General features: G+C 47.8%; 2 protein-coding genes across 2 annotated transcripts; both read left to right on the forward strand.

The window, feature by feature from the left end:
* The first annotated feature begins 2443 nt into the window (after positions 1 to 2443).
* On the forward strand, positions 2444 to 3568 carry LOC119317527. Its single transcript, XM_037591997.1, has 2 exons — positions 2444 to 2887; positions 2995 to 3568. Exons 1-2 carry the CDS (start codon positions 2479 to 2481, stop codon positions 3384 to 3386), a joined length of 801 nt encoding a protein of 266 aa, XP_037447894.1. The 5' UTR covers positions 2444 to 2478; the 3' UTR covers positions 3387 to 3568.
* A 122-nt stretch (positions 3569 to 3690) lies between these two features.
* On the forward strand, positions 3691 to 6736 carry LOC119317525 (protein NRT1/ PTR FAMILY 8.3-like). Its single transcript, XM_037591995.1, has 2 exons — positions 3691 to 4785; positions 4879 to 6736. The coding sequence occupies exons 1-2, from the start codon at positions 4647 to 4649 to the stop codon at positions 6468 to 6470; spliced, it is 1731 nt and encodes a 576-aa protein (XP_037447892.1). The 5' UTR covers positions 3691 to 4646; the 3' UTR covers positions 6471 to 6736.
* The last annotated feature ends 9303 nt before the right edge of the window (positions 6737 to 16039 follow it).

Genomic DNA, 16039 nt, shown 5'->3' on the forward strand with positions numbered 1-16039 from the left:
ACGGACATGAAAATCCTTCCGTTGGGGGTTTATGATGCCATTTTGGGCATGGACTGGCTCGAAGAGCACAACCCCATGAATGTGGATTGGCGCGACAAGCAGCTCTGGATCACCACTCCGACAGGGACAATGCACCTTCAGGGCCAGATTGAGGGGGTTACGAGCTGCACGGAGATCAACAGTCTGCAACTGCAATGCATGCAACGTCAGGGAGAGGTGGCACATGTCGTGCAGCTGTACCAGGTTTACGAGTCGGATGAGATCTTCACCCCAACCCCAGGCAACATCCAGGCGGTGATTGATCAATTCAAGGACATCTTTGAGGAACCCAAAGGTTTACCGCCAAGGCGTGCGTGCGATCACTTCATTCCACTCATGCCAGGAGCGCAACCGGTGAATCTGAGGCCTTACCGTTACAAACCAGAGCACAAGTCAGAGATTGAGGAGCAAGTTAAAGAGCTGTTGGATCAAGGCGTCATTCAGAAGAGTCAGAGTCCCTTCTCGTCACCGGTGATTCTGGTCAAGAAGAAGGATGGAACATGGCGGCTTTGCATCGATTACCGCCACTTGAACGCTATGACAGTGGTGGGCAAGTACCCGGTGCCGGTGATCGAGGAGCTATTGGACGAGCTGCATGGTGCTCGATGGTTCTCAAAACTGGATTTACGTGCAGGCTACCACCAGATTCGCCTGGCAGAGGGGGAGGAGTACAAGACGGCCTTTCAAACCCATGCAGGTCATTTCGAGTTCTTGGTGGTCTCGTTCGGGTTGGCTGGAGCTCCGGGCACCTTTAATGGGGGTATGACATAAACCTTACACCCTCTTATCAGAGAGTGTGTGCTGGCGTTTTTCGATGACATCCTTGTCTTCAGCAAGACCCTACAAGATCATGTTCAGCATCTGCAGCAGGTGTTCAGTCTGCTCCGGCGTGACCAATGGAAAGTGAAGATGAGCAAATGTGCCTTTGGTCAGCAGCGCATATCGTACCTGGGGCACATCATCAGCGCGGAGGGGGTTGCCACAGATCCTACCAAGATCCAGGCTGTTCGTGACTGGCCAACGCCAACAAATGTCAAGGAAGTCCGTCAGTTCTTGGGTTTGGCTGGTTACTACCGGTGATTCATGCGACAGTTTGGGGTGCTAGCTAGACCTTTGTTCAATCTATTGAAGAAAGGTTCTCCGTTTGTCTGGACGGATAACACTGAGCAGAGCTTTCAGGTGCTCAAGCAGGGTTTAATCTCGGCTCCGGTGCTCGCACTACCTAATTTCGAGAAGCCATTCACTATCGAGACGGATGCTTGTGACGTGGGCATCGGGGCAATTTTACAGCAAGAGAGACACCCAATTGCTTTCATGAGCAAATCGCTTTGTCAGAAATACCGCGGACTGTCCACATATGAGAAGGAGTACCTCGCAATCATCGCGGCAGTAGATCAGTGGCGTCCTTATTTGCAGTCGGCAGAATTTGTGATCAAGACTGATCAACGCAGCTTGGTGCACTTACAAGAACAACGGCGAGTCACCCCATGGCAGCAGCGAGCCTTTACTAAACTCCTCGGGTTGCAGTACCGCATCGTCTACAACAAAGGATCGGAGAACGGGGCAGCTGATGCTCTTTCTCGGCTGCCCAAAACAGAAACATTGTTTGGGATCTCCACTTGTCAGCCAGCATGGATGGAGGACGTGCTCGCAAGCTACAACTACAATCCGCACACTCAGAAGCTGTTGGAACAACTGGCAATCAGACCTGACCCCAAGAAGCGCTTCACCCTGGCACAGGGCATCATCCGTTTCAGAGAACGCATATGGCTGGGAGGCAGCACCGAGCTACAGCAGAAAATTATGGCAGCTTTCCATGACAGCCCCGTCGGAGGACACTCTGGATTCCCGGTGACTTACAAGGCTATCTGCAGGTTATTTGCTTGGCCCAAGATGAAGACCCACATTGAGCAGTATGTCAAGTGTTGCCAGATATGCCAACAAGCCAAAACAGAGAGAGTGGCATCACCAGGTCTGCTGCAACCTCTTCCTGTTCCACAGGCTTCATGGGATATGATAACAATGGATTTCATCGATGGATTGCCACAATCAGGTCAGCACAACTGCATCTGGGTTTTGGTCGACCGGATGACCAAGTTCGCTCATTTTCTGCCTCTTGCCCACCCATAAACCGCTTCTCGAGTGGCTCAACTATTCATGTAGCGCATCTATCCAATTCATGGGTTTCCTTAGGCCATTGTCTCTGATCGGGATCCGGTTTTCACGAGTCACTTCTGGCAAGAACTCTTTCGTTACGCCGGCACTGAACTTCGTTTGAGCACTGCCAACCACCCTCAAACATACGGGCAGTCAGAGCTAGTGAACCAATGCCTCGAAACCTTTCTCCGTTGCTTCAATCACGCTTGTCCCAAGCGATGGAGTCATTGGCTTCCTCTTGCTCAATTCTGGTACAATTCTTCACTCCATTCTTCCATTGGCATGACTCCCTTCAAGGCCATGTTTGGGCATGAACCCCGACATTGGGGAATTACTACAACTACAGCGTGCTCGGTACCGTCACTTCAGTCCTGGTTGGACGAACGCGCTGTCATTCAGGGCCTGCTGCAACAGCACTTGCAGCGTGCTCGGCTCCGCATGAAGCAACAGACTAACCGTAAGCGTTCTGAGCGCAGATTGGAAGTGGGGGACATGGTGTTTCTGAAACTACAACCTTATGTCCAGACGTCAGTGGCAAAACGGGCTAATCACAAGCTTTCGTTCCGGTTCTACGGTCCTTTTCCTGTCATCAGCAAGATCAACGAGGTGGCGTATAAGCTGGAACTGCCCCCGCAAGCCACGATCCACCCGGTCTTTCATGTTTCCATGCTGCGTCGCGCGGTGCTCCCAGGTACGCCGGTCGAACCAGTACTTCCTGTACTCTCTGATGTACCAGCGGTACCTCGAGCCATCCTCGACACTCGCTAGAAGCGTAAGCAAGGAGCCATGGTGGAACAGGTTCTGGTGCGCTAGTCGGATTTAAACCAAGATCGACGACACCTGGGAAGACAAGAAAGAGCTGCAAGCTCGTTTTCCAGCGGCTGAGGCTTGGGGTCAAGCCTCTTCTCAAGAAGGAGGGGATGTCAGGCCCAGTACCACTCCTTGTCCTCCCATCGTCAAGTATACGGCCTCGGCGTGGGCTGGCCCGCAAGACGAAGGAAGCCCAACCCGCGGAACCAAGGCCCAGAGTGGGTGTGACCGAGCGGAGGCACCAACTACTTAAAGGCACACGCGCAGAAGGCCAAACCATCCAGTGGATCACGGCACCCGGCGGCGGCGGCTTCCTGTTCCTCTCCCGACCCCCTTGTGTACCACTCCTTGTAATCGCTATCAGATACTCGAATTCGTGAGCAAGTGCAATAGATCGTGTGATATACTACCTGGGTGCTAACATTTTATAAGGGCGTTGAAACTGTTGGATGAATTACAAATTCCATGGCCATCTTTAGTAGAAATGACGCGTAAGCGTCTAGTAATCCCAACTATGCAACCATGCGTGCTAGCCTCAGATGGCAGTGCTTGTTTAGTTTTGTACTTGTACAATGGTAGATGCAGAGATGAAGTCAAATCATCAGATTCAGAAGAGGTAAGAAGAACAAACTCTGATGAGCAGGCTCACCATCAGATCCAACAGATTCAGAATGAATACTACACGTTATATGCGAGGAACATTGCACTTGGCACGATATGATAAAAGGGAGAATAAGAAATCTTTTTGAGGAAAAGCAGCAGCCTTGGTTTCTTTTCCAATTAATTCAGAGAAGAGTAAGAACTACACTAGAGACTAAACTGAGTCAGCTTCTTTTGAACCCCCTCGTGGTTTTGTGGAGAATGCTTGAGTGAAGAAGAGGTAACTCAGTTGAGCAGATATGACTTGAGAGCTGGGATCGCTGTTCAGCAACGACTGTGCACGGACAATGAGGCAAGAACTGTTCAAATTGACTGACATTGTTTGTTTACTTACCACTGTAGTATCAATATGGATAAGGAAAAGTAGTGTATAGTATCCAATTGCAGCCTGCTAGATAAGGAAAGAACACCTTTGAAACTGAAGCCTCTGCTCCTCTTGGCACCTACCGCACCAAGTTGATACTACAGTGGACAACGCCAAGTTGTCTGAGCAGTTCAGAAAGAACAACTTTGACGATGACATGAACTCTTTTCCAACGCAAGTTGGCTGGGCAGTTCAGTCTCCTTTCCGGCGCCAAGCAAAGCAAGCTACCACGTGTGTAGATAAATACAGTAATCTAATCTAGTAGACGCAATGATCCGACATGGCATGCACTCTGGAGACCGGAGACCGGCGAATGAGTGGCTGCATGCACTCTGGCCACCTCCTGCTGCGTCGAAATTTCCGGCCTTGCAGAGTCGTGGACTAGTATGCATAGGCAGGCGGCGCACGCACGTGTTGGTGAGATTTGAATGTTAGCCAGCCAATGGATGGATCCCGTCCAAGTTGAACCTGCTATATAAACCTCCGCGGCAGCACAACACAGCAGCAGCAGCAGCCAAAGCCTGTGGCGAGCAAAGAAAAAGTTCAGAGAGGATAGCTAGGTGATTCCTTCACAGACCACTTCCGCTTCCAACAAATCCATCACCTCGTCCGCGTCATGGACGTCTTGGAGAGAGGCGAACGCGCGCCGCTCCTGCAGAGTCACGGCCCAAAGGTTCAGGAGGATGATAGCCTGCAGGTGCCGCTCCTGAAGCACAAGAAGCGGGGCGGCAGCAAGGCACCAGCAGTTATTCTATGTAAGCAAAGCTCAATGTTCTTCTTATTGTCTTCTTATTGTAGCTCGAAGAGGCTGGTGGTTTAACTGAACTTTTCGCAATTGAATGGTGCAGTGTTCGAATGTCTAGAGAGCACGGCGTTCAATGGCATCTCCACCAACCTGGTGGTGTACCTGGAGACCGTCCTCCACGGCAGCAACCTCGCCAGCGCCTCCAACGTCGCCACCTGGTTCGGCACCAGCTACCTCACCCCCGTCTTCGGCGCCATCATCGCCGACTCCTTCTGGGGCAACTACAACACCATCCTCGTCTCCCTCGTCGTCTACCTTCTCGGCATGATGCTCGTCACCTTCTCCGCCTTCGTGCCCACCACCACGGCGGCGCTGTGCGCGGCGGGCGCGTCGTGCGCCGGCACCGCCGGCACGTGGGGGCTGAGCTCGCAGACCGTGGCTTTCGTGGGGCTGTACCTCGTGGCGATCGGGTGCGGCGGGGTGCGCTCGTCGCTGCTGCCGTTCGGAGCGGAGCAGTTCGACGACGACAGCGCGGCGGACCGGGAGGGCAAGGCGTCCTTCTTCAGCTGGTTCTACCTCTGCGTGAGCTTCGGCCCCATCATCTCCGGCGTGTTTCTCGTCTGGATCCAGCAGAACATCAGCTGGGGCCTCGGCTTCGGCATCGCCACCGCCTGCATCGCGCTCGCCTTCACCGCCTTCGTGCTCGCCACGCCCATGTACAAGCGCCGCATGCCCGCAGGCACGCCGCTCAAGAGCCTCTGCCAGGTCGTCGCCGCCGCGTGCAAGAAAATCAGCATCAAGGTGCCCGCCGAAGCCGAACACCTCTACGAGGTCAGTGACAAGATCGACTCACCCCAGCCTAAGATCGCGCACACCAGCGACTTCAAGTTCCTCGACAAGGCGGCCATCGTCACAGAGTCGGACATGGAGGAGAGGCCGGAGGCGGCGACCTCGTGGAAGCTCTGCACCGTGACTCAGGTGGAGGAGCTCAAGATCCTTCTGCGGCTGCTGCCCGTCTGGATCACCAGCGTCATCGTGTCATCGGCCTACTCGCAGATGAACACCACGTTCGTGCAGCAGGGCAGTGCCATGGAAATGACCATCCTGTCGATGCCCGTGCCCGCGGCGTCGCTGGTCTCGTTCGAGGTGATATGCGTCCTGACATGGGTGCTCCTCTACAACAAGGTGATCGTGCCAGCGTTGAGGAGCTTCTCCTCGAGCGGCGACGGCGAGCCGTCACAGCTGCAGCGGATGGGCGCGGGGCGGCTCCTCATGGCGCTCACCATGGCGGTGGCGGCGCTCGTGGAAATGAAGCGGCTCGACAGCGCGGCGCGCGGGGAGGAGATCAGCATCGCGTGGCAGCTGCCGCAGTACTTCTTCCTGGCCGGCGGAGAGGTGTTCTGCTACATCGCGCAGCTGGAGTTCTTCTTCGGCGAGGCGCCGGACACCATGAAAAGCATGTGCACGTCGCTCGCTCTGCTCACCATCGCGCTGGGGAGCTACATGAGCTCCTTCATCTACGCCATCGTGGAGGCCTTCACGGCGACGGGAGACAGCCCCGGGTGGATCTCCGACGACCTCAACAAGGGCCACCTCGACTACTTCTTCTGGGCCATGGCTGCAATGTGCACGCTCAACTTCGTCGTGTACAGCGGCATCGTCAAGAACTACAGGCTCAAGACGGTCATATCGTGATCGCTCGCGCAAGGATTCAAAGATTCCATTACATTCTATACATACATTACACAGGAAAGAGTAATTAGGAGTAGCCAGGTACCCTTTTTTTAGAAACTTGTAGCCAGGTACATATATATACACAAGAAACACCAGGAAGAAAATGTAAGATATAGAATTTTGTTTTCAGTCTTGCTAAGTCTCAGTCGACTTCGTTAAGTCTCAGTTGATACTATATCCATAAGTTTTACATTGATCCGTGTAATATTTTTTCAATTTTTCTTCTCTCTTGCATGCTATGTCACTTGAGTTAGAGCAACTTTAGCAGACCCCGCAAAATCGGCAAACCTGCAAAATTCCAGCGAGTATATGGGCTCGGCCCAATTTTCTAGCTAGAATCGAGCCCGTATACTCGCCGGACCCATAATTTTTTTTACCGCAAACCGCCCTCCCCCAACAGTATATCTACGGGTTCGCGGTGCATTTGCGGGTCGAAACTCTATCCCCCTGCCGCCGCGTCTCTCCGCAATTCCCCACTCCTCTTCTCATATTTCTCGCCGCCGATGAGCCCCTTCCGCCTCCAGCTGCCATGTGGGGCCACATGTGGAGCTCCGGCCGCGGCTCTGGGAGCAGATCCGGCGGCGGTAGTGACCCCGAGCGCGAGCAGCGTGTCCGGTCAGACGGCGCGAGGAAGCGCGGGGCGAGGAAGTTGACGAAGAGGGGCCTCTCGCCGCCGCCGAGCTTCCGCGTCCGCGAGATGGAGGAATACGACCGTCGGCACGGGCGTACGCCCTCCTCCGCCGCGAGGCCCTCTTTCGCCGCGAGCTCTTCCTCTTCCGACGTGAGCCTTCTCCCCGTGAAGAGGGAGTGGTCGAAGGAGGTCGAGGTCGTCGCCGCCAAGCAGGAGCCCGAGGAGATCGTGCGCCGCGCGTCGTCGGGCCCGAGGACTTCGTCGCCGATGTCGACGCTGTCGTGGCCACCATTGCCGAACGCAGCTTGCGCAAGGAGGCGGAGCGTCGGTGCCACCACGAGGAGCTCGATGACCTCGTGTTCCAGCAGGCGGTCGCAGCGAACCTGCCGCCAAGGAGAAGGACGACGAGTGGCGGGCGCATCCGCGAGGAGCAGAAGGCGAAGTACATCGACCTCCGCAGCTTCGACGAGGAGGACTGAGCTCCTCCACTGCGTTGTCCATGGCCGCGAGCTCGCCGCCCTTAGATCCCCACCCCTCTAGTACTAGTAGTGAATACAGTATGTAGTATGAACTAGTGTTTGTAATGAATCAGTGGTTGATCATGTAGTATATGTAGTATGTAATGAACTACTACGGTTGCAATTTCTCTTGTGTTTTTTTTTTTCAAATTATGCAGTTCCATATACGGTTTCTGTTTGGCTGCGCACGTTTTTAACCCGCAAACGAGATCCGCGTCGAACTGCAAACGCGTTTTGCGGGTCGGGATTTTGCGGGGTCTGCTAGAGATGCTCTTAGAATTGGTTAAATCCCAGTTGACTGAGACCTAATCATACCAGTTTGTTTTGTTTCCAAAGCTGCAGTACAATCAATGGATTGGCGCGAAAACAATTTTTGGAAAAAAAAAATTTATGCCCATTCATTTCCTCCATCCGTTTTTAAATTAAATGAAGCTCTTAATAGTCAACATTATAACATACAGAAGGAAAAGAAACAACTTTATACAACACAAATGATAAGGGCTGAACGTTAGGAATTTTGATATTCAGACCGAACGTGCCAGCAGCCGTTGGATGATAAGCACAAATCTTAACACACCCATCAACAGACACGTCGGCGATTGAAAGCGTTCGCTCGATCTCACGCCTGGCCCGAACGAAAAAAGAAGCCCCCCGCTGCCCTCACTCCTTCTATCTTATCAATTTCCTCTCGTTCCCTCTCTTCTATCCCATTCCAGATCGCGACAGTCAAAACCCCGCGTGTTGTGCTACAACAACGGATCCAGAGCAGAGTCATGCGAGCTCCTAGCCAGACACCAAGAATCAGGCCTCCGCCGTGCTCCAGGGTTGTCTCTCTCCGTCAACCGGCTCGAGGTGTCGTCGCGGGCCGAGGCAAGCGCCGCCTGCTCGCCTGCGGCCGATGCAACATATATTTTTGCTATGGTGTCAACCTTTTGTTGTGCCTTTGCCATGTATATTCGAGGAAAATTGCCATGGTTACTTTGAGATTCTTTTTTGCCATGCCATATTGAAATTGTTTTACCCATGCCAACTGCATTCGCCATGGCTTTTTCAATTCACCATGCCCCATACAACAATTCAGGCTTCATGCTTTTTTGCTAGCTAGTTCAGTTTTCGACATCATTTTCCAGTTTACCATGGCAATTTCAATTTGACTATCATGGCAAATTTAATTCATAGAACATGGAAAATTCTATCATATTTTTTTACGTGCCATGGCAATATTATTCCATGTGCCACGGCAATTTGGCTTTCATTTTTCCATGTCAATTTTCTGATCATTTGTTTGTGTTATTTCACATACATGATGATTTTATTACGCAAAAGATGGCAATTTTGGTAAAACTATCATGGAAAAATTCAGCGTGCATTTTTCATGGCAATTTTTATCAATTTTTTAGTACTTCACATTCTTTGCAAATTTCTTTCATGGCAAATTTGATAAAAAAAAACACAGCAATTTTGTATATGCATTTTTCCATGGCAATTTTTGATCAATTGTTTGTGTTATTTCACATACTCGACAATTTTATTACGCAAAAGATGGCGATTTTGATAAAAACATCATGGCAAAATTGAACATGCATTTTCATGGCAATTTTGTATCGTTTTTGTATTATTTCACATTCTTGGCAAAATTTCTTCATAAAGCGTGGAAACTTTGATAAAATATCATGGCAATATTTTAATATGCATTCTTGGCGTGGCAATTTTGAATCATTTGTTTGTGTTATTTTCACATACATGGAAATTTTATTACGCAAAAGATGGCAATTTTGGTAAAAATACCATGGAAAAATTGAACTTGCATTTTCCATGGCAATTTATTATTTCACATTAATGGCAAATTTCTTTTATAAATCATGGCAAATTAGGTAAAAAAAAATAGCATGGAAAAATTGAATATGCACTTGCCATGGCAAATTTTTGATCATTTTTGTGTGCTATTTGACATACACGGTAATTTTTATTATGCAAAATATGGCATTTTCGGTAAAAAAAAATAACATGGCAAATTGAACATGTATTTGCCATCACAATTTTTTTTTTCATTTTTTTGTATTATTTCACATTCATAACAAATTTCTTTTTATAAAGCATGGTATATTTGATAAAAATACCATGGCAAATTTGAACATGCATTTGTCATGGAATTTTTTTTATCAATTTTTTGTGCTATTTCACATACATGACAGATTTCTTATATAAAAGCATGTCAAATTTTCCTTAAAATACCATGGCAAAATTTATTATACATCTGCCACGGCAACTTTGGTCGTAACTACTCTTATTTGACATAAATGCCAAATTCCTTATATGGAGCATCGAAATTTTAATTAAAATATCATGGCAAATTTTTATATACATCTACCACGTCAATTTTGTAATTAAAATGACAAAAGGCAAAAAAATGATATATATTGCCACAATAATCTGTTCAAATGTTTTTCCGATGGGAAATTGGTTTGTATATGTATCATGGTAAGTTTTACAGTAATTTTTTTGTCATGGAAAATTTTCATTTATCATCACGTCAAAATCAGGACTTTATTAGTCACAGCCAAATCTGGGTTTTTTGGTCACGGATTAAATTGGGCCTTATTTTTCTTTTTCTTAGTCACAACAAAAGGCCTATACGAGGGGCGTTCGCTCCAAGAACTTCTCGTGCCAGGCGAACTCGTTCGGTCGATGCCCTGCCAGACCACACGTCCGGCCAATACAAAGGTGCCAATGAAACGGCTACACACTTGCCAATTGCAAAAGGCACACATCAAGAAACAGGGGTTTCCTGGTTACAAGCAAACATCAAAACAAGCAATCCTAGCTCCCCTAAAAGGCAGTAACAAAAACCAAAAAATATAGAAAGGTTGCACCAACGCCAAGTTCATTCAAAGTCGAGTCAGTGCTAGGAGGACAAAAAACAACATTTGGCAATGCTTTAGCTATACTTGAGTTGACTAAAAAATAAAAGTTTTGCTAAAGCACATCTGGATGTGCTATAAGATTGCACATATAAGTCCTATGTAATTGATCTTAGGTGAAGATTGTGTAGATATTATTTTTCTCTTTATGCTTGATTGAGCCATTTATACGTGTCCTAGACAAACAAATAAAACAATTAGGATTAGTCAATTCTCTTAGCACACACGCGTAGAGTACCGCATGCATGCAACATGCAGCTAGTCTGTGCAGGACGGGTGGCGCGACCACGAGAGCATATTATAAAAATACGTAATTTCTTGGCAAATTGTATGCAAATTTTGCCATTATTTGTTTTAGTTTTTCATTTTCTTTGTTCTTAAAGAGTTTTCATTCTTCCTCAGATAACTTCTTATTTTTATTTTATTTTCCTTCTTCTTTAAGGGTAATATCATGCTAACAATTTATTACTTAGTAAAATTTGCGAAAATACCACTATTATATGTAAAATCAATGTAAATTTTATGTGCTTATTCTCGCATATTATAAAGAGACGCAAATTATGTGTAAATTTTATACAAATTTTGTCATTATTTATTACAGTGGCCAAGGCCATGACGGCGGGGGTAGGCACTCCCCTTGAGGTGTGGAAGCGGCGAGCTGGGGAGGGGGTCCGATGCTCTGCGCGTGGTGAGGACGTGGATTTGGGTGCGAGGAAAGAAGACCCCGGGGGTGTAATTGCGCTATTTTTTTACGACTGTGCCTTCATAGGGGATCTTTTCACTGCATTTGTTTTGGTCCGTGCGCACTTATCGGTGCTGGGTCACGGATGGGCTCGGAGGCCATCTTTTCGTCCGTGTGCACCTTTTGGTGCTGGGTCACGGGTTGAACTCAGTGGCCTCTTTTATTTGTGCTCTTTGATATCTTTCGCAGCTAACAGCCATGCATTATCCCCGTGTTGGCAATGCAATAGGTAGAGTCCATGTAATAAACTAGTCACGTCCTAATTAAACTTCCGATACGGTAGTAATCTGCGCAGCGATGGATTTTACGTCCCGCACCGCACCGGCCACCCTAAAAAACTAAGTTGAGGCCCAACTGGGCCCTCGACCCAACTCTCTCTTTCCCCTGGCCCGTGACTATCCTGTCCTCCTCTGCTCTCTTCCCCGAACCGCGTCTACCGCCGTCGCCTCGCCTCCCGAAGTTGTCTAAAAGCTCCGGCGAGCCACGCTGCATATCCTCAACGATGAACACGAGCCCGGGAGCACCACAGCGAGCCTTTGAGCTTGTCACTACCGCCTCGATTCGCCGAACGCCGGCGTCGATCCGCCACTGTCAACGCATCCCCAAGCTCGCCGCCGACGCCAGCGGATGCGCCATGATCCCCTCTCCGTTTTCCTCATGTTCCCCTTCTCGCGCTCGAACCCTAGCTAGCTATTCCGCCATGGCCGAGATCTCGTAGCCGCCGCCGCGTAGCTCGTTGATACGTCTCCGTCGTATCTACAATTTTTGATTGTTCCATGCCAATATTATTCAACTTTCATATACTTTTTGGCAACTTTTTATACTATTTTTGGGACTAACATATTGATCCGGTGCCCAGTGCCAGTTCCTGTCTGTTGCATGTTTTTGGTTTCGCAGAATATCCATATCAAACGGAGTCCAAACGAGATAAAAATGGACGGGGCCTATTTTTGGAAAATATGGAAAATTCGGAAGGAAAATCAACGCGAACCAGTGCCGAGGTGGTCACGAGGAAGGGGGGCGCCCCTACCCTCGTGAGCCCACCGTAAGGCGGTTGACGCTCTTCTTTTGCCGCAAGAAAGCTAATATTCAGAAGAAAAAAATCACGGTGAAGGTTTCAGGCCAATCGGAGTTACAGATCTCCACATATATACGAAACGGTGAAACAGAGCCAGAACAGAACGCAGAACCAGAGAGAAACAGAGAGATAGATCCAATCTCGGAGGGGCTCTCGCCCCTCCCATGCCATGGGAGCCAAGGACCAGAGGGGAAACCCTTCTCCCATCTAGGGAGGAGGTCAAGGAAGAAGAAGAAGAAGGGGGGCTCTCTCCCCCTTGCTTCCGGTGGCGCCGGAGCACTGCTGGGGCCATCATCATCACCGCCATCTTCACCAACAACTTCACCGCCATCATCATCAACTCTTCCCCCCTCTATGCAGCGGTGTAACCTCTCTCTTACCCGCTGTAATCTCTACTTAAACATGGTGCTCAACGCTATATATTATTTCCCAATGATGTATGGCTATCATATGATGTTTGAGTAGATCTGTTTTGCCCTAATGGCTATTTGATGATCGTGATTGGTTTGAGTTGTATGTTTTATTATTGGTGCTGTCCTATGGTGCTCTCCGTGTCGCGCAAGCATGAGGGATTCCCGCTGTAGGGTTTGCAATATGCTTATGATTTGCTTATGGTGGGTGGCGTGAGTGACAGAAGCACAGACCCGAGTAAGTAGGTTGTTTGCGTATGGGATAAAGGGGACTTGATGCTTTAATGCTATGGTTGGGTTTTACCTTAATGAATCTTTAGTAGTTGTGGATGCTTGCTAGAGTTCCAATCATAAGTGCATATGATCCATGTAGAGAAAGTATGTTAGCTTATGCCTCTCCCTCAAATAAAATTGCAATAATGATTACCGGTCTAGTTATCGATTGCCTAGGGACAAATAACTTTCTTGTTGATAAAAGCTCTTTACTAAAGCTAATTTAGTTGTGTCTTTATCTTAGCAGCCCCTAGTCTTTATTTCCGTGCTCTTTACTTTCTTGCAAGCTTACCCAAAAACACCTACAAAGTACTTCTAGTTTCATACTTGTTTTCGGTAAAGCAAACGCCAAGTGTGCGTAGAGTTGTATTGGTGGTCGATAGAACTTGAGGGAATATTTATTCTACCTTTAGCTCCTCGTTGGGTTCGACACTCTTACTTATCGAAAGAGGCTACAATTGATCCCCTATACTTGTGGGTTATCACTTGTAGCGACCAGACCTCAAACAGTCTGATCTCTGTGCTCCGATGTCATCCCTGGATCAGTAATGCTGACACCACACAGTACTCGGAGGATTTATAGCAGAGTAGCAATCACACACTTATTACATCGAATGTCTCAAAAGAGAACTTATTACAATAAATATGGCTTAAGGCCATCTAATAACGATAACAGCGGAAGGCTTGGAAGATAAGTGAGTCCATCAACTCCAACGGCATCACTGAGTATAGAACCACGACCTAAAAACTCCTTAATCATCGTCTGAAAAGTCTGCAACATTAATGTTGCAGCCCGAAAACGGGTCAGCACATGGAATATGCTGGCAAGGTAACACACAGAGAGTAATGGAATGAAACAGCTATACTATATGCATATTTGGCTGGTGGAAAGCTCTATGGTTACAGTTTTGCGTAAAGCCAATTTTTCCCTACTTCAAAGCAATAAAATTTTAATTACTATCAAGGTGGTTGTTAAACATTGAGAATGGTTGATAGCATTCTCAATCCCAATTAAGCATCATCATTAAACATAACCCAACAAAATTAATTTAGAGTAACATGTTGAGATTCACATGATAATCCAAGTACTAGATACTCAAGATGTCCTTAACCGGGGACACGGCTAACCATGATTAGTTTGTTACACTTTGCAGAGATTTGCGCACTTTTCCCCACAAGACTCGATCGCCTCCGTTTGTTTTCTCGCACTACATGGTGTTTGAGAAGACGGATGACCAAGACATAGTCTTTCAGAAGCGCTAGCACCTTACGATCGGGTAGACCGTACTACCTACATCCCCTACATCTGCTAGTCTACCACTGTAAGAGTTCGCACAACTTAGTCAACTATGCTAGAGCCATAATAGCTTGTGGCTGCACACGGAAGTTTCTAGTATGAATAGTCTCATGATCCCTTTGAGCCTGGGTGGCGGTCCAAAAGAAAACAGGCAAGTCTTGGAATACCCAGGTGCCTCAATCCACCCAGATGTGTGTTTAAGTTGCCACCTTAGATAAACCATTAATTATCAATCTCACATCTGTCATGGATATCACTCACCCAATCCACGTCTACTAGCATAGCATGGCATAATAAGCAAACGTAGAAGTAACTCCCAAAGGTTTGATAATAAACAGGTAATAGGTACTACCTCATCTACTTCCCATCCCACAATTTAATTAGATCCTAATCATGCAATGTGTGAGGATTGATCTAATGCAATAAAACTGGGTAGTAGAAAAGGTATGATCAAAGTGTTACTTGCCTTGCTGATGATCCGAGAAACCTAGTGATTCGAGGTAGCAGGCGGCGCACTCCGGATACTCTATCACAGACAAACAAACAACCATACAATAAGTACTCAACTAATGCACAGGTAAAACTCAAATAAGAGATCTAACCAGAAGGTTCAACTTAAGAACTCTGGTTGGCAAAAAGAATCAAATCGAACGAAGCAACGAAAGTCAAACGGCGAAAGAAAACAACTTCGTTCTAGTAATCTGGATCTAGGGCAAATTTTAGAGTAGCAAAATCTTGTTTAAGTTGGTTAAACGGATAGAGGGTTTCGAGACGAAACTCTAGGCGCTTGAATCGCCTGATTCGATAAACGAGCGAAAAGTTAAACTAAAACGAAAATCGGATCAGGAATCGCGATCAGAAAAATCGCGGATTTAATCCGAGAAAAAGAAAAACGACGAACGCTCGCTAAAAATAAATAAACCAGAAAAACTGATCTATTTAAAAAAACCAAATTTATTAAACCAACGAAAACCGATCGGCTTTTTTTTAAAACCGAAGGCACGAAAAACGAGGCGCGACGGCGAACCTCGGCGGCGGCGGCGGCGTCCGGCGACGGCGGCGCGGGGCGGCGCCGCGACGGGAAGCGGCGGCGGCGGCGCGGGCGGGTGGCGGCGGCGGCGCGGGCGGGTGGCGGCGGCGCGGGCAGCGGCGGCGGCAGCGGCGGGACCAGGCGGCGGCTAGGGCAGCGGCTAGGGTTGGGGGCTGGGGCGGCTAGGATTCCCCGGGGCTGGGCCTCGGCTTATAAAGCCTAGTCGGGCCAGAGTCCTAGTCGGACACGGCCCGTTAGGTCGGTTCATTTTTTTTAATTTATTTCCGCTCGGAGAAAAATAAAAAGAAATACTAAACGGACTCCAAAAATATCGAAATAAATTTTCTCGGGCTTCTAAAATCAAGCCTGACAAAGTGAACATTTATTTGGGGCCTAAATGCAATTTTGAAAAACGCACATTTTTCCTAATTCAAATAAAACACCGAAAAACTCCGAAATAAAATCTTGTTTGATTTTATTATTAAATCCTCAATGTTTCTCTATTTTGGGAAAGTCATTTTATTTCCTCTCTCATATTTTTGTAATAGAAATAATTGATGATAAAATAAATAAAATCAAATGATCCTACTCTCAAAATTTGAGAAAACTCAAATATAAAAATAATGAAAT

Source organism: Triticum dicoccoides, chromosome 6A, assembly GCF_002162155.2.
Source record: "Triticum dicoccoides isolate Atlit2015 ecotype Zavitan chromosome 6A, WEW_v2.0, whole genome shotgun sequence".
Classification (NCBI taxonomy): Eukaryota; Viridiplantae; Streptophyta; class Magnoliopsida; order Poales; family Poaceae; genus Triticum; species Triticum dicoccoides.